Source organism: Cyprinus carpio, chromosome A16 (genome assembly GCF_018340385.1).
Source record: "Cyprinus carpio isolate SPL01 chromosome A16, ASM1834038v1, whole genome shotgun sequence".
NCBI lineage: Eukaryota > Metazoa > Chordata > Actinopteri > Cypriniformes > Cyprinidae > Cyprinus > Cyprinus carpio.
Window position 1 is genome coordinate 20,610,106 of NC_056587.1, and position 26,433 is coordinate 20,636,538.

Sequence of the window (26,433 nt, forward strand, 5' to 3'; positions counted from 1 at the left end):
ACTAAAATTAAAACGAAAATTTAAAATACAAGTTTTTTTTCAGCTTGTTGCCAAGGCAACTAATTTTCATTTAATGTTAATTAGTTTAACAATTTATAAAAATGTTTAAAAAAATATTTTATTTCAGCTAGTTGCCAAAGCAACATTTCTGATTTTCATTTAAACTTAATATATATAAACTATACATACATTAAAAAGTCACAAACACACACACACACACACACACACACACACACAAAAACAAACAAACAAAAAAAAAACAATCTAAAACAACTAAAATAAAAATGAAAACAAGAAAACTAATACAAAATATTAAATAAAAAAAAATATAATAGTGAATAACAATTATAATGCTGAAATATCACTGGTTTTCTGATGTGGCTGATACATATACATAAATAATTCCACTTAATTACAGCTAATGGGATTTCACAGCAAAGGCTTTTCAGAAATTTAATGAATGCTTATTTTGCATGCTGATTACTCAATTTTTAAAAAGACAAATAAATATGATAAATGGTCAAGTGCAGCCTGGCAGATATATCTGTTCATCACTAATAAAGCACTAAATTGTGATTATGATAGACATCTCTCTCCAGAGGCGGCAGTCCATGTGTCTAGTATGCTCTCCAAAGGCAAGTTTGATGAATTGAGAAGTGTGATGTCGAAAGAGGTTAGCTGATTACAGTAAATTACTGGTTTGGCAAACATTTTAAGTCATATAAGACCTATAAAACATTTATTTATTTTTTTCCTGACAGTGTCAGAAAGCAGTGTAAAACTCTGTCAGAGGCCCAACAAAGACATCTTGCGATTTCCCTCGATAACATTATATTTCTGCTGCCCGAGGATGTGTCTGTATTCTTTGATCACAACAGTGAGTCTGTTCATTCCTGTTATGCAGAATCTTTCGAAATATATTACTTTTTAAAAAATGTTCTTGTGTTTTAACTGAAGGGATTTCTAAGGATAAAGCAGACTTCCAGAAATATTCTCTCTGGTTAAACTCAGACACTGAAAAGATTAACCATAACTTTATCAACACAATGGCAAAAAAATAAAAGGATGGAACATATAAGAATGGAAATACTGAGCTAAACTGAACCATTTGATAATTTAAAGGTCACTTCATGTATTATTTTTAACTATTATTATTTTGAAACTTTACATTTTTGATGTAATAATTATTCTTGCAATAATGTCAGACAGGATGAAATGCTGAGAGACAGACCAACTAATATAAATATAAAATCGACTGATAACACTCACTGATATTTGTGCTGTTGTTTTTCCTCCAAAGTGATGTCACTTCCTTTAGGATGATGTCATTAAGAACTGGCTTTTGTTAAAGAGATATTACCAATAAATAAAAATAAATAACGTGAGGGAAAGCCATATTGGGTATGAATTATTGCAATGTTCCCAAGAAATGCTTGAAATATTTGGTTAGAAGAAAAAAAAAAAATGCCTGAAATATTTCCTCATAAATGGCCAGATTATGTTAGAAGTTAAGTAAAATGATTTAAATTATACCTTATTATTGTTTTTATGATTTTTGGATCCGTGGCAGATCCTGATGGACCCGAGGACCCACATCTTCAAGATGGACATAACTGAAGATGGTCCTCAAAAGAAGATCATCACAGCTGTGTACCAGTAAGCGTGCTGTGACAGAATACTAGAACTATTTAATTATATATATATTTATTTATTTATTTATTATAAAATATAACATACTTTAAATATATTTTATAATAATAATAATAAAAAAAAAACATAATGGTCCTATAAAAAGCTTCATATACTAAATGGGTACTAAAATAACTAAAACAAAAATAATCAATGAATTTATAAAAAGCACAAAAAAATTACTAAAACTTACTAAAATTAAATAGAAAATAAAAGAACATTTCAGGTAGTTGACAAGGCAACATTTCCCATTTTCATCTAAGGTACTAAAATAACTAAAACTGAAATCAAGATGGTCCTCAAAAGCAAAACAAAAAATTGAGCATGATGTGACAATACATCCAAAGCTAGATAGAAAAATGTTAAATTATTACATAAAATTATTTTTATTTGCATTTAAATTATTTTATTGTAAAATGTTATGTTATTTTTAAGGTATTAAATATAATGTTCCTATAAATAAGCTGCATTATCTTTATTAAAAAAAAAAAATAAAAAAAAACTTTTCTTTCTTCTAATTTTTTTATTTGGGGGTGAAATGTGAGCTGGACATGTTTTGTGACATTAATCCTATGTAGATTTCATCGTTGTGATCTTATTCTTGTGTTTCTTTATCTTTATGCTCAGCTTATGTGACTTAAGTGCTTCCAGCCTTAGTTTTTCAGTCCAAACGCACATATAGTGGCTGTATGTTTGGCACTCTAGAGTAAATTTCATGTACGATTCTTTGAAAGAGTCACACTCAAAACATAATTAGAAGTCAAACGCTCTTCATTTCATTGCACTTGTAAACTGTCTCCGTGAAAGCACCTCGCGTGACAAATTCTCCTTCCCATAGACACAGATTTTGGTGAGCGTTGACGCAAACTGCACACAGCCATAAGTCTGACTGATGAATGCCAGCACAGCTTCAAATGATCTTAAATGTACTTAATGGATTTCTCCCTTATGACAGACATTTGTTTTCCGCAGTGCTTTGATGGATATATAGATGCTAATAGGTTCGCTCTCAGCTGTTTGCATACTCCTCTCTTTCTCTCGTGTTTCAAAACATCTTTCCATCTGTCACATTAGCACGTTTTACTCGGCTGTCGCTCAGCTCGAGTGCCGTTTCCAAGTTAACTTTGTGAAAGTGTCATACTTCAGATCACCCTAGTGTGGGTCTGATGTGACACATTTTTTTTACACCTCAGTCTTTTTTCTGTTGTGAGATTTGAGTTCTAACATCCTTTGAGTTTTATTTTTTTTATTTGTTTTTTTTATTATTTTATGTATGATGATATATGATATTTCCCAGATTTTTCATCGCATTGCAATAGGATGCACCTATATTGAAATTAAGGAAAATTGTCAAAATTACAAATCAATATTACCTTTTTCCTTCACACATTCTCATCAGGTGCAATGCAACAAATTTCCTGAAAAAAAAAAAAAAAATACTTAAATTTGTCGGATCGCTGTTGCTTGTTGTGATAAATTACAACAAAAATGTAATGCATATTACTATATATATTTTTGTAGTTAAGCTCTGTTTTAACATTTTATCAACTATGAATTTTGAGTCAATTCTTTTAAGTGAATCAGTCAAACTGGTTCACAAATGGGTCTGAATTCTAATCTCTTTGAGAATTGTGAATGTAAACTCAGAATTCTGAGACAAAAAAAGTCAGAATCACAAGATATAAACTCAGATTATTATTATTATTATTATTATTATTATTATTATTATTATTATTATTATTATTATTATTATTTTGCAATTCTGACACAATTGTGACTTTTTTCTCTGAAGTCTGAGTTTACATCTCGCAATTTTGTTGCACCCCACGAAATAAAAAATAAAAATGTAATTGCAACTTTTTATCTCATAATTCTGACTTTTTTACTTCGCAATTGTGAGTTTATTTCTCACAATTCTTATTTAATATCTTGCAATTCTGAAAAAAAAATGAATTGAGAAAATGTCAGATTTGTGAGATAATAGATTGCAATTATTTTTTTTTATGGCGGAAACAGGCTTTCATATTGTCTAGTGTTTCACAAAGAAAAAGAAAAAAAATACATTAAAGGTATTTTCTGGTCTCTAAGAAAATATTGACAGCTTATAATTATGTGTTTGTTGGAGGTTTTATCGTGAGTTGACTGCTGGCGCTGATCCAGAGTGGACGGTGACCCGAATATGGCACTGACTGGAGTAAAAACAAATATAATAAATAACACACAAAAGACCCCTCGCAATTCACTCCACCAGACTAAAACAAAGACCTTGTTTTCACTTTGTTAACATCCATCCTGGGTGATTTGATCACAAATGGTCAGGTGAAGAACATCAATGTTTACAGCTGTTAGTAATGAGTCTCTTGATTGGATTTCAAAGGGCGGGTCTCTGAGCGTCTCTTAACACAGTTTAAAACCCATGTTAGTGCAGTGGTTGACTGACAGGTGAGTAGGTGCTTCACTGTTGCTACAATATCACTTCACACATTCTGACTACAAATGTGATTTAAGTGATCGGATCATGTTTTGGATCCAGTCCTGCAATTTATGTACTGCAGCACTGACCACTGTCTTGTGAATCACTCCCATGTTTCTCAAGCAAAGTCACCTTTACACCCACAAGTAACAGATTGTGTTGAAGCTCAGATGGGTCCAGAAACCATTGGATAATTCAATCAAATAAAAAAAAAATAAAAAACATTTTTTTAAGTTATAGTTTTATTGTTGTTGTTGTTTTGAGAAGAAAAAAAAAGTTATTAGTCAAAGTTCAGTTCAGTTGAAATTATGACATTGTAACTATATTGCATAAGGGTAATGAAGTCATTTTTCTGAACCATTAAGATTTTCTGCATTTTCTTAACAAAAATTAATTTCACAACCAAATTGTTTATAATGTGGACAACATTTAATTCTCATCACTGTAATGCAATCAGAAAGATCTGTCAGGATGCAATGATTTTTCTTTTTTTATTAGAAATCAGTGTAAAATAAACTTGAGATGAGATGAGATGGGTTTAAATGTGCCTTACTGTCATAAAACTAATCTCACAACAGTTCAAAATATCTAAAAAACAGGCTTTATTTACTTGGCCTTTACAAAACATCTATGTTGATACTGGTGACTTTAATCTATTTTTAAAAATTATTACAGTGTTACAGATGTCCTTGGATCATGTGTTTAATTAGGGCCAAAGTTTGTTAAAAAAACATTTTCTGTCAAATCTTGATCTAATGCACTTCCATTAAGTAGAGACTAAATTAAACTGATATCTCAACAAAACTTTTTTTTTTTTCAGATCAAGCAGACCATAAAAGAGATTCTAACATTTCCGACAAGATAAACAACCACAATTAATTATGATATTTGTTCCCTTTAGATCATAGAGAACCACAGATGGTTGTTGAGACCAATTATCACCTAATTTAGGTATTAAAATAAATCCTTTGTTAAACTGACAGGATGACGTTCTCACCCATGCGTGGATGTCATCCTATTTCTGTGGAAAACTCTTTTATGGCATGACATTGTTTATGCATTCATGGCTTTACAGGGAGTCATCAAATTATCATCGACTGAAATTCATTAAATCATTTAGAAATATGGCTGTGGGATTATTATAATTTTTGCAGGCAGTAATGGATTGTTCTGTTCAACTTGCGTGGGTGTTTTGTCACATGTGTGCAAACAAGTCATAATATGATTAACAGTGTATATCATACAGTACCTCCTATTTCAATTGAAATAAATATGTTAATACCATATTAGGCAATTAATCACGCTGGCTTCATCTACAAGTCAACTGAACAAAAGAAAATAAAAGCATTAATGTGCTTTACAAAGCTATTTTGCACTCCTCTAGGCTTTTATCATGGATTAGGGACTCTGCTGTTATTATTAATCTGTTTATGGTACTAAACATTAACTCATATTTATGATGCATTATATTGATGTTGCCAAATAAGGCAGATGAATTAATCTTTGTACTGTATATTTGCTTGTGCTTTTAAAGTCAACACGAAATGCAGCTCAAAGCCCAACATTGTGCAGGACTTTATTTTAACTATAGAAAATGGATTGCATTGTGAAAAGGAGAAGGATGTGTATTAATAAAGTAAAGAGGTTCACGTTCAATGTATCACAAACAAAAGATATTGAGATTTACTAGTCCAAGAGATGTTATAATTTACCCGATAACCAGCAAAGGATTATGTGTATATATCTAGGTGACAAATAACCATTATTATCCATAACAGATCATAACTCTTGGGGTATTGGGTACAGCACACACAGACACAGACACACACACACACACACACACACACACACACACACACACACACACACACACACACACACACACACACACACACACACACACACACACACACACAGAGAGAGAATCCCACTTATCATCAGTGTGTGATAAAGTCCTTTGGGAGAAAACAGTAATTGACAGCCATCTCCATCTCTCTCAAATTCTAAATGCAGCATACGTCCTCTAAGTAAACGCAATAATGTTATCCTGGGAGGCAAAAATTCATTACTAAACTGAGCTATTATTACACTACATTGAGGGCACTTCTTATTGCAGTCAGGCCCTTTGCAGCACTTTGCTTCATTTGACAAGAGACTAAATTAAACGAATAACATGGCCAGAATTACCGCTGACCCAATAATGGATCAGAACTAATAAAATACTGCAGTTGCAGAAGTCATGAGGGTCTGAACCCACTTCACGGTGTAGTAATGATTACTAGTTTAGTGTGTCCACACTGATTATTGTTCAGATGAAACCAGCCTTTCCGGAGGCAGTCTTTGCATTTATCATATTACTGAAATAATCCCTTGGAAGGCACCTAGAGCTTTACCTCACCTGCTTTTACTTGTGTAACATTTTTTTTTTTTTATGTTACTTTCTCCTAAATGATCTGAACGAATGCAAACTTTGAATTATGGTGTGTCACCAGGGTTTTTATAGTTAACTAAAACTTAAACTAAAACCATACAAATGTTATTACTTGAAATCAACTAAATAAGTAATAAATGATTAGTTCGTAGTTCATGGAGAACATTTCGAAAGGTTTCCACACATATGTCACCAGCAGGATGTCTCTTGGACGCCAACTTCCACGCCTCTTCAAATGTCTCCTCAGCAACGCCGAGAAGCACTTTTTGGAATATCTGTGTGATCTATGAGTGAAATACAGTAGATCTTTAGTCCATCTGAAATAATTGTTTGGACAGCTTAAAACCCCTTTAAAGGGATGTCTAATGCCATTTCATGCATTCTGGCATATTTACGTTGTTAAAGAGTTGGATTCTCATGCTAAACATGACCAAAGTCTCACAAAAATGAGGTGGGTGTATGATAGAGTATTTCTGTGCCAAATACACTCATTCAGGGTTCGTATAAGTTTCAGAATTTAATATTTTTTTGCGTATGGCCCTGTATGACATCATAAAAGGTGGTATTCCTTATATAGGCACTTCTCCTGGAAGAGCTGTATCTGACTTTTATAAATCTATCAAACTGAAGACTCTTCAGAGATATGTAGGATGCAATGCTACTCTATAATACTCAAGTTTAACACGAGTTTGGCTGAAACTGTGTGTGTTATGTCTGCTTTAAATCAAAATGCAAAATCACTGTCACCCAAAATTCACCTCATCTTTCGTGCGAGGACTAAAAAACTCTTTTTCATGGACTCCGTAGAGGGTATGCAGAGGGGGGTGCAGCAGATCATGTGCTGTTGCTTCATCTCCATAGTTTGTCCTGTCACTGATGCGTTTGATACGTGGAGCAGGTAGATCAGTCCGTACTGTTGGTACTCCTTATTTATCATCAACACATATTAATCAGAACAAAAAAAAAAAACTGAAAAACTCTCCTCCTATATTTGCAAAATTAACAACCCAAAAAATCACAAAATAAAAAAAAACTTTTCTTTCTTTTTTTTTTTTTTTTTAATGGAATGGTTCCTTGAACTGTATGATACAGTGAGATATAGAGAGAAAAAACTGATAAGAAATATACAATTTGGTGTAAATTACCAAAAAGTAAGATGAAATTCTGATGTTTGTTGTGTAAATCAATGAGAACTTTATAACATATAGCAGACTATTTACATAAAATGCATGTACAGTAAATATCAGTTTAGTAAGATGATATTTAAATGCTTAGTTTTATTATCAAAGCTCTGTATTTTTTATTGTTGGGGCAAAACATATAATGCAATGCAATACAATGATGACTGAGAGCTGGACAAATAAATGTTCCTCAAAAGCCTGATGGATCATATTTGAAAAAAAAAATATGGATAATCAAGGGGAAAAAAAGAAAAAAGTTGCTTAAGTCCAGAAAATGTTCATCCTGAAAAATAAAAGTAATTCTGACGTTTACCTGATAAATATCAGTTAAGATTTCACAGCAGAAAGACGTGAAGCACAAGCTGAAGGTGGACGGTTGTACAAAAGTTTATTCTAAACTATCAATTAGATGAAAGAAATCAGGTAGGAGATTGTGTGCAACAGGTTTATCAACAAAGTTTTGAGCATACCGATAATTTAGAGGCTTTAGAAATTTCAAATATGATACAATAGGCTTTAAATGGTTAATCAACACCTTGAAAAAAATGCATGGAGGTCATTCAAGCTTTGTGTAGCTTGAATACTTGGACAGTTTAAGAGGATTCAAAGGTTTTGTGTGAGACTCACCGGCAGGGGAAATTGCACCCACAACAGCATTTATGAGAGAAGACGAGGTGAAGAAGTTGTTCTGCACTGTTCTGGGCCTGGACAGGGTTTTTGGAGTCTTCTTGGTGGTTCCCACCTCAACAGGTTCCAGATCTTCAGGTCTAATCAAAGGCTTCACGGCGCTGGATTCTTGGAGGTCTGTGCGTTGCATGTTGGCCGGGGCTGTCCGAGCCATGCGCTCTACAAGGCACAAGAGATGAATTTGGCACACACTTATTCTACAGTTTCATCGCCTTGGTTGGGATTTCAAATATTATAAACCTTGAACCAAACCAATTAGCTCAGAGACGGATCAAAACATTGATTAGAACAGTATTTGAAAAAAACATAAAATGCCAAAAGACTTTGTACTTGAATTTTGATGAGGTTTTAGTAGATCTGTCATGACTTTGACAGATCTTTGACAGAGACTCTGTGAGCAAGTACACTTGAATTCACCTTTTGTGAGAATTTTCTGCTCCACCTTGTTGATTGGCATTTTGCCTTTCCAATTAAGAAAATTGGAAAACTCCATGAAGTCAATCAGTCCGTTGTTATCAACATCACAGTAATCCATGAGGTCATCAAGCACCCGGTCACTGATGATCATATTAAATTGGTGGCAGACTTCCTTCAAATCCTCCCTACTGATTTTCCCTTGACCCTTCTGCAGAACAAAACAGAAAGTTACAACAGGTAATCAGCAAAACTGGCTTTCAAAATGAAAAATCAATTCTGGATTTTTTGCTTTTTAACTTTTCAGCATACTATTCTTTATAAATCAATGGCTAAACATGCTGAAATTCTGATAGCTTGTAATGTAAATCAGTGAGATCTTTACAACAGTACAGCAGACCCCTTACATAAAATGATGTAAATATCAGTTGTCATTATATCTCTCTCAATAATACTTCATGATACTTAAATGTTTAGTTTTATGATAAAGCTCTGTAGTTTCAAAACATATACAGTAATGCAATGCAATACAATGATGACTGAGAAATAAATTAATACTCCTCAGAAGCCTGATGATCATATTTGATACATTCAAACATGATGTCTGAATAATCAAGTAAACCTAAGTTGCTTAAGTTCATCCTGAAATATTGCTAACAACATGAAAGCTATTCATATGTTTACTTTATAAAAAAGCATTAAAGATTTCACAGAAAAAAGATTCATAAACCCTGACCTGAAGGTAGAGATTTTTATAATTATACTAAAAGGCCTTTTACTTGCTAAAAAAGTGCAAGACAGACCATCAAAGAAAACTGGTAATCTGGATTTTTTGCTTTATTGATAACTTTTCAGCATACTTTCCTTTAGATATAAATGGGTAACTATGACAGTGTTGTATGGTTTATCGGTGAGGTCTCCCTTGCTGACTATATCAATACAATGAGAACAGCTTCTGACCTTGTCGTAGTATCTGAATGCTTCTAGTAATGAGCTGAAGTTCTGGTAGTTGGACTTCTTGAGGTGCTGGAGAACAGCACTGACCAGGGCTCGCTGTCTGTCTTTACCTTTCAGGTACTCGCCAGGTGGAGTTTGATGCAGCAGGTCACCTACACCTGAGGAGAAACAAGAAAAACTACAAATGGATGAATTTCTCGAAACCAGTCAAGAACACACCCCAAAAAATATGCTTAACTGTAATTAAAAACAGGCTTCATTTTCTTTACTTAAAATACAATGAATGTTTTTGAGTTTTGTTTGAGACTGACTATAGGAATGTCCAAGCTGAAGTTTCCCAACAATGTTTTTCACACCAAGCAAGAATAAACCATTGATTCTCTACAATACTGGCTGCTAATTTATTTCTGAATCATATCAAACTCAGAACGTGACAGACGATTTAAATTACCAAAGTTGTCCGGTTTCATCAAGACCCCAAATGTGTGATCACTGGGAACGTTTAATGTCTCTGCAATTCTATAAATTAATGCACAGACAGAATAGATTATTTACACAGTGGCAGAAACTGTGAAAATGTCATTAGTATTTAACAAAAATGCTCTTAACCATGACTTACGGATCATGAACTTTGCCTGTTTGTGGCTGAGTCCTCTCTCTGAAGTCATCGCAGCGTTTCGAAACTAATTTTGCGCTGTTGTGCTTAAGACATGAAGATTAATTAATTGTTCATTTTTGATAATGTTGTCATTCACATTGCCATATTAGTTGTCATTAGGGGCTTATTAAGAAAATTTGAAACAAAATATGGATTGTCATTATAAACTAAATATTGAAAATTACAGACATTCATAATAGCTGTCAAAATAGTAAAAATGGCAATGCTGTTACCTTTCTGGAGGCATAATTTTATCCCAAAATATATTCATTTAGCTATAAATGACAATGCAATTCATCTCTGATTTTCTCTACCCTTGTGCAGGGATTGAGAGTGGGGCGAATGACTCAATACTCCCCTACACGCTATGTGTGTATAGATAGATAGATTGAAAATTGATTTTACTAAATTTAAAATGGTTTTCCATTTTAAAATATTATAAAATGTAATATATTTATGTGACTTCAGTGTCACATGATCCTTCAGAAATAATTCTAATCAGATTATTATTATTATTATTATTTTATTTATTTATTTTTTTTTGCTGTTCAGCAATTATTGGTGCTAAATTATTAATAATGGTTCTTATTATCATCAATGTTGAAAACAATGTTTCCTGCTTAATATCTTTGTAAAAAAAAAAATAAATAAATAAAATAAATATATATATATTTAAGGATTCTATGATGATTAGAAAGTCAGCATTTATTTGAATTTTTTACATTATAAAATGTATCTACTGTCACTTTTGATCAATTTAATGCATCCTTGCTGAACAAAAAAAAAAATGAAATCCTTTTAAATATATACAAAATATATACAAAAAAAACTTTCAGCACTGATAATAATAATGTTTCTTGAACACCAAATCAGCATATTAGAATGATTTCTGAATGATCGTGTGTCATTCACACACACACACACACACACACACACACACAAACAAACAATAACATAAAATTATACAATTGCATTTTTTTTTACATGCACTTACATTTTTATCTTAAATTAGAAATTATTTGAAATCACCTTAATCAATGCTAATAAATTAATGTATGTTCAGATCTTCAGCGAAACGTACAGTAAGTTAAGGTGCATGTGTCTGTATTAGTTTACATTAGCGAGTCAGAGGGCCACTGCAGAGATCTGGAGATGGTTCTCCCATCATTGTAATGAGGCGTAGGGACACCAAACCTACTGTCTCTCCCATAGTGACTGCAATTGTACTTCCTGTCCACACGCTCTCCTGCAACAGCAGAGACACAAATGCAGTCAAAAGCTGTCTATCTGTGTTTTCTAAAATGATGCCAAAATGAGCACAAGAGAAAAAGACTGTAGTTTCAAAACAAAGAAAACTGCAAAGTTATAAACAGTTTAACCAAAGACTTTGACCCCTAAATGGGCTGCATTTTAACTGACCTACGAAGTAGGATCCATGTGAGCGAACGTAGAGCTGATGTCCCTCGTCCGCTTCCTTCTTCACCTGATGTGCAGTTTTGGGTGGATTGATGATCTCACCACCGTTAGATACTGCATTAAAATAATTCACAGATTCACAGTTTCTTTTGATTATTGAGTCATTAATATGCTAGTGAGGTTTCGTTATTACTCTTACACTGGAGTGCTGTGACACCAAAAGTGGTTTTCTCAGGATCAAGCCAGTTTGGTAAACCAGGGCTTTGAACTTGTGACCTCCCAAGAGGAGCTTTCTGATTGGTGGCATAATTTATTTCTTGAAGCTGACGCAGCCTCTCTAGGAAGCGTGTTTTTGGTGCAGGATTGATCACTGATCCAGCCTGAAAATGCATGCATGCAGTGAACAAACAACACATTTTTTCTATCTATTACATTTGCAATTACTAAAGTATAATCTATTACTAAAAATTGCCAATGTGCTTTTAATTGAAGAAAAAAAAAGGCTTGTTTTCTCTAAATATTTTCCTTTTTCTTTTGATTTTGGGTGAAATATGAACTGAACAAATTATGACTGGTTTTGTGTGATTCACCTACAAGTTAAAACATCAAGCAATAAGAACGAATACAGTCACTAAAACAGTTTTGACATGATGACTGTCTTACATTAATGGATGATTTAGTGTTCACACCATGGACTAGTGTGCTGGCAATATCAGGATCATTTGCTTTTCCATGGAAGACCCGAACTGTCCCAACGGGCGGCCGAGCAGAATTGACAAACTTCTTCACCACAGGTGGAGTTACAGTCTGTTAAAAATAAATAAATACAATTTTATACAATGCAATGCCCGTCAAAAGTTTGGTTTTTCAAAAAAAAAAAAAAAAAAAAAAAAAAAAAAATTATATACACGCATACACAAAATTTTTTGGTGCAACAATTTACTGTTAAAAAAAAATAAAATAAAATGAAAATACGAAATAATCAAATTTAATTTATTTATTGCTTCTAATAAATGACCCACCCCTGGTGTAATTTCCTGCAGACAAGTCTTAGTTGTGTCACCAACTGGAATGAGCTTTCCTGCCTTTCAATGGAAATTATTATGCATTAAATATAAATACATTCATATCTGTTGCATAATTATAGTCGAGAAATCCATGTAAAAGATCAAAACCGCCTGAAGAATAATGAGTCATACCGCTCGGATGTTTGGAAACGTGTCTCTGCGTCTCCAGGTGGATGAATTCCGCTCTATGAGACTCATGCCTACACACTCACTCTATTAATGTAGAATTATTTACAAACAAAAACCAACTTTACAACAGCGAGCCTAGTTACAAAGTCTTACAAACATGTAGCAGTGTTTGTTTACCTTCCGTTACCTGACAACGCGCTGAGGAGACGATGACGCCAGACGTCCACCTGTCAGAAGATCAATTTCTAAATTAAGCTTGCTTATTTTGTGTTCTAAAATTATACTATATCTAAGTTGCCAATGCGCTTTTCATTGGAAAAAGACTCTCGGAAAAAAAAAAAAAAAAAAAAAAAAAAAAATTATATATATATAATAATACGATAATAATGCCTCTGTATACGTAATTATAATCCTCTGTGTTATGAAAATAAAAAAATATTTGCGATGAGCGTTGTTCTGATTGGCCAATTTCTCTCCGATGCGTCTGACGTCAGATCAAGTCATCCGATCCGTCATCACCAGTTTTGACGCAAAAGGGGAAGTTGGGAGGAACCGAGAGGAAGGTACGAGTCTCTGGGCTTTAAACATTTGTACTGTTAGGCTAATTTTAACGTTTTTTGCGTTGTTTTTGAAATAAGCCATACTGTTGTGTCGTTATTTCTGATTTCTTGCTTTTTAACCGTTTATTTATGAGGTGTCACGTTCAGTGTGCGCGCGGCCTGTTTTTCTCGTAGCATTAGCACCATTAGCTTTCGAGAATCATGTGAAGCGGAGCATCTGAGAAACTGACAGAACAGTTAAAGTCCCGCTGAGAACACCAGAGGAACACGACTGGCTTTGAGTTGACGTATGTTTACATATGTATCTTAGAAAGAAAGACAAAGTAACATACAATATCGTTAGCAGCACAAGCTAACAGTCAGCTCCAGCTTCATATCGTGACATTAAATACGTTTTCCTATTAAATAATTCAGTGATTTTATTTTGTTATCACTCTGAAATTTAACGTACGTGCCAAACTGTACAGTAAACACAATATTAGCCGATCAACGCGTGCTGCGGTTTGTTTTGAAGCGCCAGATTATACTATGTCGAATAAGTCATGTTTTATCAATAATTGTTTGTTTAATTTGAGCATATACTATCAATTCTGATGTGAAATGTAAATAAATTGTCATTTATAATCGCCTTTTTTAAGTTAAAAGCGTTTAGAAGCAGTCACAAGCTCTGATTGATCATGAGTGTCAATAACAGACCTGTGTTTTGCACTGTCACTCTGTCTCATACTGTCTATATCGCATAAGATATAAATATCGCATAAGATATAACAGGGTTATATGCAAACTAAGTACAGTATGTATAGCCTAGAGTTGGTAAACCAGAGAGGCAAATGCACTGTGTTTGAACACTATTCATGCCCTATCTGTAATACACATACTATGTGCACATCATGAAAGCTTTCCTCTGAATGACTATATTTTTGTATTTTGCTATTTTTGTACTTTGCAGTACTACAGATATCGCCTGAAACCTATACACCAAAAAGTGAAAAACTTGTATGTCTACATTACTTCAGCGTGTAGGCTCAAGAAAGTAAAAGAAAACACTGGGATGTCGATGATGGAAATGTTCTTGTTCTGAACATTTATTGCACATTTTGCCTACTAATAAATATTCTTAACTTTTTTTTCTGTGGATATCGTTTATGGGCTTTTTCTTATTGTTTCCTTACATTACTAGTAAACACAGTTGGCAGTAATATAGTATATGCTGTGGAAGCCCATTAAAAAAAAAAAAAAAAAAAAAAAAAACATTCACTGGTAAATCATAAATATTAGATAAGTCAAGTTTATAACATTAATTTCAAAATTAGATAAAATTACATGATTTTTGACATGATTTTTTTCAATTTCGACTGTCATAATTTGGTCATTGTAATTTTTCATTTTCATAATTCTGACTTTTTTATGGCATAATTACATGTTTTATGTCATAATTATGATTTATAATTTAATTATGATTTAATTTTCTCATTTGGCAGAAATGACCATCCACGATATACAATATTCAGCATGTAATAAGCTAGTATTCCATTTCCAACACGGCTTTGGTTTATGTTTGTGATGTTTAAGGACACAAGACTGATGTCACTGGGTTTTTGAGTCAAAGCACAAATGATATTTAAGGCTTAACACAGTGGCACTTCCTAAACAATGTCTGTTGTCTATGATTTAGTCATGTGATCACATTGGTGTGGATGTAATTGATGGCATGACAAACTACACAATAGATGTTCTTTCTATATCAGTGTTACAGTCTCATACATTACAATACATGATCTGAAGATCTCAACTTGTAGGATTATGTTTATTACAGAATATGGACAATGGCATATTGTTAATAATTGTCCACCACTGTATATTCGGCGTCTCTTGTTATCCTCATGTTGTATTTGGCTAACCAAGACACCCCTGATATATTGCATTATGTAATAGTGTTGTTAACTCAGGAGTGATACTAGATTATTAATGTTTGTTTCTGCAGATCTGGGAGTGACCGTTTGAGAAGCACCTCTTGACTTCAGTACAGGAGATCGGGGCTTAAGGTCATGGCAGGAAGAGGCGGAGCAACGAGACCTAACGGGCCGAACACCGGCAACAAAATCTGTCAATTCAAACTAGTGCTCCTGGGAGAGTCTGCTGTGGGGAAGTCAAGTCTAGTCCTTCGCTTTGTAAAAGGACAGTTTCACGAGTTTCAGGAAAGCACAATAGGAGGTAAGACAGACATTACATTGCCTGCATATGATAATAACCCATATCTGATGTGATACTTATGCATGGGCAGTTTGACCAAAATTGTATATTATGGTAATGGTATATCACTAGTATAATATAACTAACATAACTAGCTCTTTTTGCTGGAGAAAAAGAAAAGGTATTTTTCCGTTTGAATAATTGAGTGATTTTATTTTATTATCACTCTAAAGTTTCCTACTGATTTGTACAGTAAACACAATATTAGCCAATCAAAGCCTGCTGCAGTTTGTTTTGACAAGTCATGCTTTATCAATAATGTTTAATTTAATTTGATATATGGATAGGCAATATATTACTGTTATACAGTAATGGTATAACTAAATATAACTTGTTATTTTTCCCATAATTTCACTTATGGATAAGCAGAATGACCAAAATCTTATGTTATAGCAATGATATAGTTATTTTGTTGGAAATTTTTTTATAAATTAGGTTGTGTATATTGAATAATCATGATTAGCCAATGGTTAACTATGATAACCAGTGGCTTATTCATTAAATAACCAACTTATATTATAAACTGGATAATTAACTGTAAATTCTGATTTGAAGAGCCATGTTTGTCATTGTAATAGTTATTAGTCAATATACATAACAGCAACAGAAACAACTAAAACTTTGTTTTGTGCTTAATCAACACCCCTTAACATCTCAGTCTGCTAACACATTTCTACCGTTGGTATATGCAGTCATTCTTACTGCCCAGCCCTAATTATAACCAATTATCAGATACCGATGGCAAGATCTAACCAGTCTCTGTCCTCACTCCACTAGCTGCCTTCTTGACTCAGACAGTGTGTTTGGATGACACAACAGTGAAGTTTGAGATCTGGGATACAGCTGGCCAGGAGCGTTACCACAGTCTGGCCCCAATGTATTACAGAGGAGCGCAGGCGGCCATAGTGGTGTATGACATTACAAATGAAGTGAGTCCAAACACGCTCTGTTTACTCTGCGGCTTAAATGATGGATCCGATTGAGTCAAGTTACATAGTTACATACAAGTTACAAATACAGATTGTTTCAAAGCACAAATTACATGCAAACTTCAAATATGAGAATTATTTAAATTCTAATAGTGTCAGTTCTGTGTTGGTTCAGATTCAGTTCAATGACTCTGTAAAGATCTACAGAAACAGCTCTACAGTAGACAACAGTGTTGTTATTTAGCTTAAGTCAGTTCAGTGTTGATTCATTTCAGTTCAGTTTTGAGATTGAACCCAAAACTTCTTCCCAAGTCCAAAAAGAGCATTTATTGAAACTAATCTGCAAAATGACTCCGTCTAAATTCCTTTCAGCAAACCTGCAACAGGAGTGTGAATGTGGCAAAGTGGCATTACACATTTCAGATGTTAATATGAATTTTTTTAAAAATCCCATTTAAAAAAAAAAAAAAAAAAAAAACTTTTTGGACCGTGAGAGAAAATGAACTATGAAAAAATGTTACGTCCCCTTTTAGCACAAATGAGAGAGGTCCACAAAATACTTTACAAAAATGCATGGTTTTTGTTTTTTCTTTCAGGAATCATTTGCACGTGCGAAAAACTGGGTGAAAGAGCTTCAGAGACAAGCCAGTCCAAATATTGTAATAGCTTTGGCTGGAAACAAGGCAGACCTTGCCAACAAGAGAGCGCTGGACTTTCAGGTTTGCGATGTTTGAACAGCCACAGAGGAGCAGACGCTTCCTGTTGGCTTCACAAATGAGATGTGGAACTGTTTATAAACAAAGAAACATGCCGTGCAGACTTTCAGTCGCTTAGAGCTGTCTGTTTAGAGTCTGAAACCTTGACTCTTTTTTTTACACAGGATGCACAGTCATATGCAGATGACAACAGTTTGCTCTTTATGGAAACGTCTGCAAAGACTTCAATGAATGTAAATGAGATTTTTATGGCCATTGGTAAGTTGTCAACCAGTTTCACTCACTACTTTTTTGGTAAAAAGTTGTAAACTGCCATTCAAAAGTTTAGGATCAGTATGATTTTATTAATTTTGATGTCTTTGATGCTCAACGGAAAGACAGTAAAACTAATATATTATTGCAATGTAAAATAACTTTTTCTATTTTAATATGTAATTTATTCCTGTGATGCAAAGCTGAGTTTTCAGCATCATTAGACCAGTCTTTAGTGTCACATGATGCTTCAGAAATAATTCTAATTACTTATTATTATCAGTGTTGAAAATGGTTAGTATTTTGTGGAAAATTAGTTTAATGCATTCTTGCTGATACTGCAAGTATGGAATATAATTAATTTCCTTTTAAACATAGACAGAATTCTGTCAGTTTTAAGTTAGAGGTACATACATATAAGCATGAGCCCTACAGGGCCTACCCTAAATTTTGTACCTGGAATACCTGGTTTCACTCAAGAAAATATGCCACATTTTAGAGGAAAAATGGGTTGTGGGTGCCATTTCCTGTTAAGGGAATAGTTCACCAAAATATTTTAAATCTGCTGAAATTTCTCACCCAAAATATAGAGGAGTTTGTTTATTCATCTGAACAGATTTGAGGAAATTTAGCATTACGTCACTTGCTTACCAGTGGATCATCTGCAGATGGGTGCCATCAGAATGCAACTGAAAGCTATGTGTTTGTAAGAAACAATGTTTTTAACTCTAGGCTGCTCCTTCTGACTAAAATACAAGTCCTCTATCCATAATATTGCTTTCTCCAGTGAAAAAAAAAAAAAAAATTTTTCCTGAATCAGGTGAGAAATATGCACAGATCCAGCACTGTCTATAAGTGAAACATTACTAAACATATGTTGGTGGATTTTGATGTGAGTGACAACAGGAGATAGATTTTTTCACTGGAGGAAGCGTTATGGATTAAGCAAAATATTTTGGAAACGATTTAAAGTTAAAAACATGTTAATTATGCATTCGTTTCTTACAAACAGACATTAATTGATGGACTTGAGGATTATTGTGATGTTTTTATCAGGTGTTTGGACTCATTCTGACAGCACCCATTCACTGCAGAGCATCCATTGATCAGCAAGTGATGCAATGCTACATTTCACCAAATCTGTTATAATGAAGAAACAAACTAATCTACATCTTGGATGGCTTGAGTAAATTTTCAGCAAATTTCCATTTTTGGGTGAACTATTCCTTCAACTCGCAAACATAATGAAACATCACTCTTCATATTTACAAAATATCTCTTTTGTCTTTTTTTCACCTTAGCAAAGAAACTACCCAAGAATGAGCCTCAGCCTGCAGGTGCCAGCACAGGACGCAACAGAGGTGTGGATCTAACAGAAACGGCACAGCCCACGAAAGGTCCCTGCTGTAGCAACTAAACAGCGACGGTCCTCACCTCCTAACCAATCGCATCACGTCTGGACATGGGGCTCTTCCTTCCAAACCTCGCTCCTTGGATTAGCTAAAGACTCTGTATAGCTGTGTTTCTAATACTTTTTTTTACTTTTTATTTTTAAGAAAAAAAAAAAAAAAAATTGTAAATCAGCAGTCTACTGGATGCATGTATCACTACAAATGATAAATACACATTTTAACTTAATTTAGCAGGAGAACAAACCTGGATGAAAGTGTGAGAGAGAGTGAAATATTGAGTGTGCTTGTATGTGTTTAGTATGTGGAACTGATGACCTTATAACCAGGCCCAGGCGCAATCTGCAGACATTTTCTGCAAAAATGAATTAAAACATGGTAAAAGTGTGTTAAGGCTATTTTTAGTGGTAACTGTACGCATAATCAAATCAAATTAGCAAACTAATAAACTTCATGAATCAATAACGATTCTGTGGAAATCTGCATGCAGATTTCGTGTAGGCATGTTTGTGACCCTAAGTTAAGAGTTAAAAACTGTTTAAGAAAAAACAGATCCCCCACTTGCTCCATCAGCAGATGGTTTAAGTTGGTTTGGGGTTGTCGTTTGGATGCAGTAGTTTCTCATTCTAGTTAAGCATCCCTCAGTGCACCTGCTGTGTCCTCAATATGCAACATACTGCAGTATGGCCATGATGATGAAAATACTGGGTCTTCACGAGCCTGACTCAAAATCATCCAGCTCTTTGGCAGGGGAATCTTACAAATGGCTTGGTGAATCGATATTCTCTTTGGGGATAAAGAACAAATCAAGGAAGGCAGTCAGTAAATCATGTCTCTGTGTTATGCTTATACAGTTAATGTCAGGCCCAGATGGAATATGTGCATTTTCAAGAGCAAAATCTGCTGAATTCTGAGGATTCAGATGTTAAAACTTGTTCAGTGGACTACAAGGTTATTGGTAGCTGTGCATGTAACAAATTAGAGAGTATTTAATAAAAATAACTGGATAAATAAATGCAAGGGGAATGCATGTAAACCCGTTTCCAACACACACACAAAAAAATAAAAATAATAATAATATATATATTACACACATACATACATATATATATATATATATATATATATAGGTCATTTTATTTCTTCTCGAAATTGCAACAAAAAGTCAGAATTCTGAGATTACAATTGTGAGAAACTCAGAAATGAAAGATATAATCTCAGAAATCTGACTCAAAACTGGAAGTTTATATTGCAATTCTGAATTTATATCTCAAAATATATCTCACAAAAAAAAAAGAAAAAAAAAGTGAATCATTTAAATTTAGAATTCTGACTTTTTTGTTGTTGTTGCAGTTCCAAGTTTACATTTCGCAGTTCTGCACATTTTCTATGTGGGCCTGGTATCAATTTAAAAGAAAGAAAGAAAAAAATAACTTCTCAGACATGTCCAGTAATCTTCCCCTGCAATTCCCCCTGCCTGATTACGTCAGTGATGCAGTGCAGTTTTGTGCTGTCACGTGTACTCTGAAGACTAAAGGCGTAAAGAGCAGATTTAGATGACACTTGTGCTTCAAAACATGACTTGGAGATCTTTCAGTGTTTTGTGGGCAGAAAGAAACCCTGCATGTCTGCATCATTTAGGTGTGCCTGCCATGACAGACAGTAATTTGCACATTGTAAAGCCTCTCATATTATCCCAATACCAGTTTGAAGTTTCTTTTAACGGAGAGTCATGATTAAATGGTGGTCTTTTTAATGTGCGTGGTGTTATTAACAAATGAACTTGACATTTAGTCAGTGGTCTGTCTTGTACCTTCTGTCAATTGCTCAAATAACCTACTGAATGGCACAATTTTATTTATTTATTTTTTTCTCCCTAGTAAGAAAATTGTGGCTGCCTGTTGTATTCAATAGGATCTCATACAGTGGACTTTCTAACACTCCTGGAGTACCACAGGTAGCTGCGCTGGGTCAACTAACTGGCAGGCGTTCAGTAATCCAAACAGATTAATGTCCAGGTAGTATATTTCCAATAAAGGGGGTGAATCGTCCATGGAACGTTTGAATCAGATGGTTTCAATTCCAATTCTATATGTTTGTCTAATACATGGAGGCTAAATGAAATATAAATATCCTGGACGCCAGCAATTCCATCAGATGAGTTCCAGTTCTCACAGTATCAAGTTTGGTAGTTTTCCCAACATTTTTGGCTTCTCCTTTTGTAGATTCCTCCTCTTCCACTGCGAGTCTCAAGTTTCAGTTGACTCGCTTGTCCAATCCAGAGTGTGTCTTCCAAAAGTAGTGTTCTTCAATACTGAATCCTAAAGTAACAAAAGAATCCAGAGCAAAACTTTAAAAACTGCTTCCAACTTCATCTTCATCCAGTATCTGCAAGCCACTTGAGACCAAGATGAGCAGTTTGGTGGAAACACTTTTGGAGGGGGTTATAGATGCAATAGAACAACCATTTTTGGTTCCCCAAAGAACCTTTCAGTGAACAGTTCTTGATCTGTGTTTTATAAGTGTAAAGAACATTTTAATAATCTAAAGAATCCTTTTCCACTAGAAATAATCTTTTATGGAATGGAAAGGGTCCATGGAGGATTCCAAGGTTCTTCATGGAACCACTGATGCCAATAAAGAACCTTTATTTTTAAGAATATATGAAGAATATTTTGAATTTTTTTTTTTTTCCACTATTAAGAACCTTTTGTGCAACGCTGAGGTTCCATGAATTTTAAAGGTTCTTCATTGATGGTTCTTCTTTAGGTTCTTCTTTGTTTTTTTCAAGAAATAATGTTTTTTTTTTTTTTTAGGTTAAATGAAGTATCCCGAGATGTAGGCCTACATGAAGTTCCAAACATGAACCATTAGCTTTTCTTCAAAATTTATGCTTCTCTATTTCTCTATATGCCAGTAATTCTAAAACTAAATCTGTACATCTAGTGCATGGGAATCAAAAATGTATTATAAACAAGTTGCATATATAATAAAATCACCATCTGTATTTCAGGTACATGCAATAAATAATCTGTGCTCCTTAATGAAAATGGCCTGTTCACCTGCCTCGTCTTTAACATAACTGATTCGATTTGGATTGTAATAGTTGAGTATATACAGATTAATTGATTTAGTGAACTTATAATTACGAACTTTTCATGCGTGCATTTAAAAAGTTATTTTGTCAGCAGCATTATGTTTTTTTCTTACCTGCACGTGCTCTTCCTATTCAGCAGATGGCAGCAGGACGCTTTCCCAGCTCTGTTCTATGTGCTAGTGTTGTCTCCTCAGAAAAACTCAAACTTTTACTCAGTGAAAGTGCATGAAAAAGTTTTTGAGTGCGAGTCTCTTTGGGCTTTTCCACATGAGCTCTACTGCAGCTCCAGTCAGATTGAATCGGGGTAATTTAGTGCGCAGGTGATGCACATTACCCAGAGACTATTGTGGTTTGTGTGAATCAAAATCAATATGCATGCAAATTGGGCATGACCCAATTCATCTGGGTCATTCCTACTCGTTCTTACAAGTAGCCAATCACTGATTCAGAAAGCACTCGGACAAAACAGGCCACAGAATAGAAAAAGTTTAAGTGGCACAGGAATTAATTTGGATAAATCTGTTCATTGTTTAGAGGATCTCATCCACCAATTTTTGCATTTTCTCACAAAATGTGTGCTGTCATGACAACTATTTAAGAATTATTTGATAAATCGAGCATTAACTTTGAACAAATTAACTTCAACTACAAGATCAGCTCCATCTATTGAAGAAAATGTTACAAAATAATTACACTTTGTGTATCACACATATACTGAATTGAGCCATTTTTAGGTGTTGCTACAGTTAGACCTTTTTATAAAATGAAGAACATTATCTAACATTTCCAAACAACCCACCCCTCATAACATTGTAATTAAATTATTTCCTTATATACACAAAAATATAAGCCCAATTATGAAAAATGGATTTTGATTTATCTTCAAATCAACAAATAATATAATGTTTATATTTATATATGTTTTTTATACACACATATGTAGTATATAAATATATATAATATATTATACAAATATAAAATAAGGCAAGATACGGAGAAAGTATCTGATTAATTTCTGAATAGAAATGCTGCTATTGACAGGTGTGAATTGTGGGATATGTGTTGTCTACTGTCTGGAGATATTCTGTCAGCAATATTAAAAGCAGGTGCTCCTGGAGTTAATTTATTGCTCCTGTGAATGTTTGGACATTGAAACAACAAGGTGACATTGTGGACATCTGAGTTGTTTTCTGCCACGATATGCATCTCTTGTCGTGCTTGTCACCCTCAGCCCTGAGATGGCATCACACTGACAGTCCTATTAAGATGATAACTTTGATCGCCGCATATATTACTGTCACTCCACTCAGTGCTTCATGTCAAACAGGCCTCATTACTGAGAGGGTATCAGATATCTGTAGGGTGAGCGGATTTTTGAAGACTCAAACCGGGACGGTAGGAGTGAAATCTTCATGGGAGGTGAAATAGTGACAGAAGTAAAATTCTAAAACAACTGGAAAACAGTGTTTTATTATAGTTGATGTCATTAATGTAATTTTTAGTTTCTTCCTGGCACTGTTAATATCGCACAATTAATAATTTACTAAAAACTAAAACTGAACTAAAATTAAAACTATTAAAATAAAATTTAATTTAAATTCAATTGGAACCAATTTTATAATGGAATCAAATTAGAAATGTAATAAGTTTTAAGTTAAAGCACTAAAATTCTTAAATGGAAATGAATAAAAATTAAAACTGAACTAAAACTCAAATTAAAACAAAAATATATAAAAGATACTCATAACATCACAAAAGTATATGATAAATTTATTAAAAAAGGTAACTGAAATTAAAATAAAAACTGGAAAATATATATAGCTATATATATATATATATATGTATATATATATATATAAATTTTTACTTCTCTCACATTTCATATTTTTTTTTGTGTGTGTGTGTAAAGAGAACGAGAGAGATATAAATTTGTGTATGTATGTGTATATGTGAGTGAAATCAAAATATTAACAAGAACTGTAATAGTACATAACTAAAATAAGACTGCTTCTTTGACTACCTCCGTTTTATTCAATTTATTCAGATTTTGGACAGAACAGACAATAACCCCTAGATTTACATCTGAATTTAGATTTAGGCCAAAACAGACTATTGCAAGTTTGTGATTCTGTGATTGCAATTGCATAACATTGCAATGCTGCACAATTTCCGTGCATTGTTTCATTCTGTTCCGATTCCATGCATGAATCCTTTATGGAATTAATCAGTCAAGACAGACATTGTAAAACTGAAAATATTCCAGACATCTGGTCACCCTAAATGTCTACACCATACTAAACTTACAAAAACATTTTTGCTCTTGTTGAACAATTCTGTGTTATACAAAAAAAAGCCCTCCCAACTTCTCCTTACCAAGCACTTGGCTCCATTCTGTTACTTGGTACCAATCCAATCAATTCCTGATGTATAAAATCTATGTTTTCTCATTAAAGTTCTGTTTCAATCAGAAATGCATCTGAATACGGAAGTAAAATGTGTTGTGGAATTCAAGGATAGTTCACAGGACTGAAATTACCTTTCATAAGATGTCATGTAATCCAGTGTGATGAATTACAATCTAAGAATACATGTATTTGTCATTTGCACATTTCCCGAAATAGGTCCTGATCTGCTTGGAAACAGCCATCCTCTGAACCAAAACTACTGTTGCTGTGATGCATAAAGCCCTAATCACAGTCAGACAGTGTGAATAACTCACATCACGCCTCTAAAAACACACTTTGTTTCCTATAGAAAAGAACTGGAAACATCTGAAGCAATTTGGGCTTTTCTTTCCTAGACCCTTGAGATGTGCTCCTAACATAGATTTTATGTTTTTTCCCACCATCCATATTCCTTAATCCAGCCATAGGGCAAACATTATAAAGTTTTTTATAGAAAATTACCCCCAGGGCATCTGCGATCTGCCGTAAAGCAAGCAAGAAGAAGAAGACGCATCATGTGTCGGCTGTTGAGAACGCACTCAGGACAGTTCAGACATTTCGGTGAATCAGAGGTTAAAAAAAAATATATACTGTATATATATATATATATATATATATATATATATATATATATATATATATATATATATATATATAAATACTGTTCAGTCTCTTGCACAGACCTATCGTTTCGTGTCTTTACACATCATTGTGTCGTCACGAACCGCAGGGTTTAATTTGGTTTTGTTTGTGTACTGTATGTTTTTTTTGACTCTCAAAGCAGTGATTCCCATTCACTTCCATTATATGACTGACAGACTGCAACGGTTTGAGTTAAAAATCTCCCTTTGTGTTCCACTGAAGTCACTAACATCTTATTGGATGCCCTGGGGGCAAGCAGATAAACGTCAAACTTTCATTTTTGGGTGAACTATCCCTTTAAGAAGTTGAGGACTTTTTTCCCTTACTGAAGGCTTTAAAGATATAGCTCACCCAAAAATGAAAAACCTGTCATCATTTACTCACCCTCATGTCGTTCCAAACCTGTAAGACTTTTAGTCATCTTCGAAACACAAATGAAGATATTTTAATGAAATCTGAGAGATTTCTGTCCCTCCATTGACAGTCTACGCAACTACCACTTTGATGGTTCAAAAAGATCATGAAGAGATTGTAAAACTAATTCACATGATTTGAGCAGTTCAGTCCAAATTGTCTGAAGAGACTCAATTGCTTTATAAAATGAACAGATTTAGTTTAGGCTTTTATTCACAGATTTACATTGATCAGCAAACATAAACTGAAGCTCAACCATATGGAAGGAAGACGGGGCCAAAAGTCTTTGTATGGAATGTCTGAAATTTGACTGTGTCAGCACACACTGTTTGTCCGTGTTAATGCAACAACATGCACAGCAGCCAATTAAATTGCTGTATTTGAGACTATATTTGCACATGTGATGTGATGGTGCGTTGGTGTATGTATGCAAACATCAGAAATCATGTTTATTCATGAAGGATGTTGTAATGGTACACCAGTGTGCATATACAGTCATTACATTACATTACTATATATGCTTACAGAAACCCTCCACCTTCCCCAGCTCCATCTCTTTAGATGGTACATTTCATGTATGTTATACATGGGGGTTATTTCATATATGTTATATGT

The 26,433-nt window shown here is 33.9% G+C and overlaps 2 protein-coding genes and 1 long non-coding RNA gene across 8 annotated transcripts; 2 read left to right on the plus strand and 1 right to left on the minus strand.

Annotated features, from left to right (window-relative positions):
- The first annotated feature begins 261 nt into the window (after nucleotides 1–261).
- LOC122148047 lies at nucleotides 262–10,081 on the plus strand. 2 transcript variants are annotated; one of them, XR_006162041.1, is made up of 4 exons: nucleotides 262–673; nucleotides 762–877; nucleotides 1,571–1,656; nucleotides 9,950–10,081. It is a non-coding gene; the product is annotated as an uncharacterized LOC122148047 (long non-coding RNA). The 2 variants fall into 2 exon arrangements; XR_006162040.1 differs by having other exon boundaries at nucleotides 262–877.
- LOC109105140 (EF-hand domain-containing family member B-like) lies at nucleotides 4,750–22,779 on the minus strand. Of its 4 annotated transcripts, XM_042773219.1 has the most exons (15): nucleotides 22,432–22,779; nucleotides 13,280–13,329; nucleotides 13,106–13,186; nucleotides 12,929–12,991; nucleotides 12,570–12,713; nucleotides 12,106–12,286; nucleotides 11,910–12,020; nucleotides 11,607–11,736; nucleotides 10,452–10,526; nucleotides 10,284–10,351; nucleotides 9,836–9,990; nucleotides 8,879–9,086; nucleotides 8,402–8,620; nucleotides 7,352–7,518; nucleotides 4,750–6,877 (listed from the first exon to the last, which is right to left on the minus strand). In XM_042773219.1, the coding sequence occupies exons 3-15, from the start codon at nucleotides 13,169–13,171 to the stop codon at nucleotides 6,716–6,718; spliced, it is 1,749 nt and encodes a 582-aa protein (XP_042629153.1). In that variant the 5' UTR covers nucleotides 13,172–13,186; nucleotides 13,280–13,329; nucleotides 22,432–22,779; the 3' UTR covers nucleotides 4,750–6,715. The 4 variants fall into 4 exon arrangements, with proteins under 4 accessions (XP_042629153.1, XP_042629152.1, XP_042629151.1 ...); XM_042773218.1 differs by lacking the exons at nucleotides 4,750–6,877; nucleotides 7,352–7,518 and having other exon boundaries at nucleotides 8,191–8,620; nucleotides 10,452–10,535; nucleotides 13,106–13,173; nucleotides 22,432–22,769; XM_042773217.1 differs by lacking the exons at nucleotides 4,750–6,877; nucleotides 7,352–7,518 and having other exon boundaries at nucleotides 8,191–8,620; nucleotides 10,452–10,535; nucleotides 22,432–22,767.
- Nucleotides 13,532–19,689, plus strand: LOC109105139 (ras-related protein Rab-5A-like). Of its 2 annotated transcripts, none has more exons than XM_042773220.1 (6): nucleotides 13,532–13,665; nucleotides 15,647–15,876; nucleotides 16,693–16,844; nucleotides 17,441–17,563; nucleotides 17,725–17,818; nucleotides 19,114–19,689. In XM_042773220.1, exons 2-6 carry the CDS (start codon nucleotides 15,711–15,713, stop codon nucleotides 19,227–19,229), a joined length of 651 nt encoding a protein of 216 aa, XP_042629154.1. In that variant the 5' UTR covers nucleotides 13,532–13,665; nucleotides 15,647–15,710; the 3' UTR covers nucleotides 19,230–19,689. The 2 variants fall into 2 exon arrangements, with proteins under 2 accessions (XP_042629154.1, XP_042629155.1); XM_042773221.1 differs by lacking the exon at nucleotides 13,532–13,665 and adding an exon at nucleotides 14,616–14,658.
- Nucleotides 22,780–26,433: the final 3,654 nt, after the last annotated feature.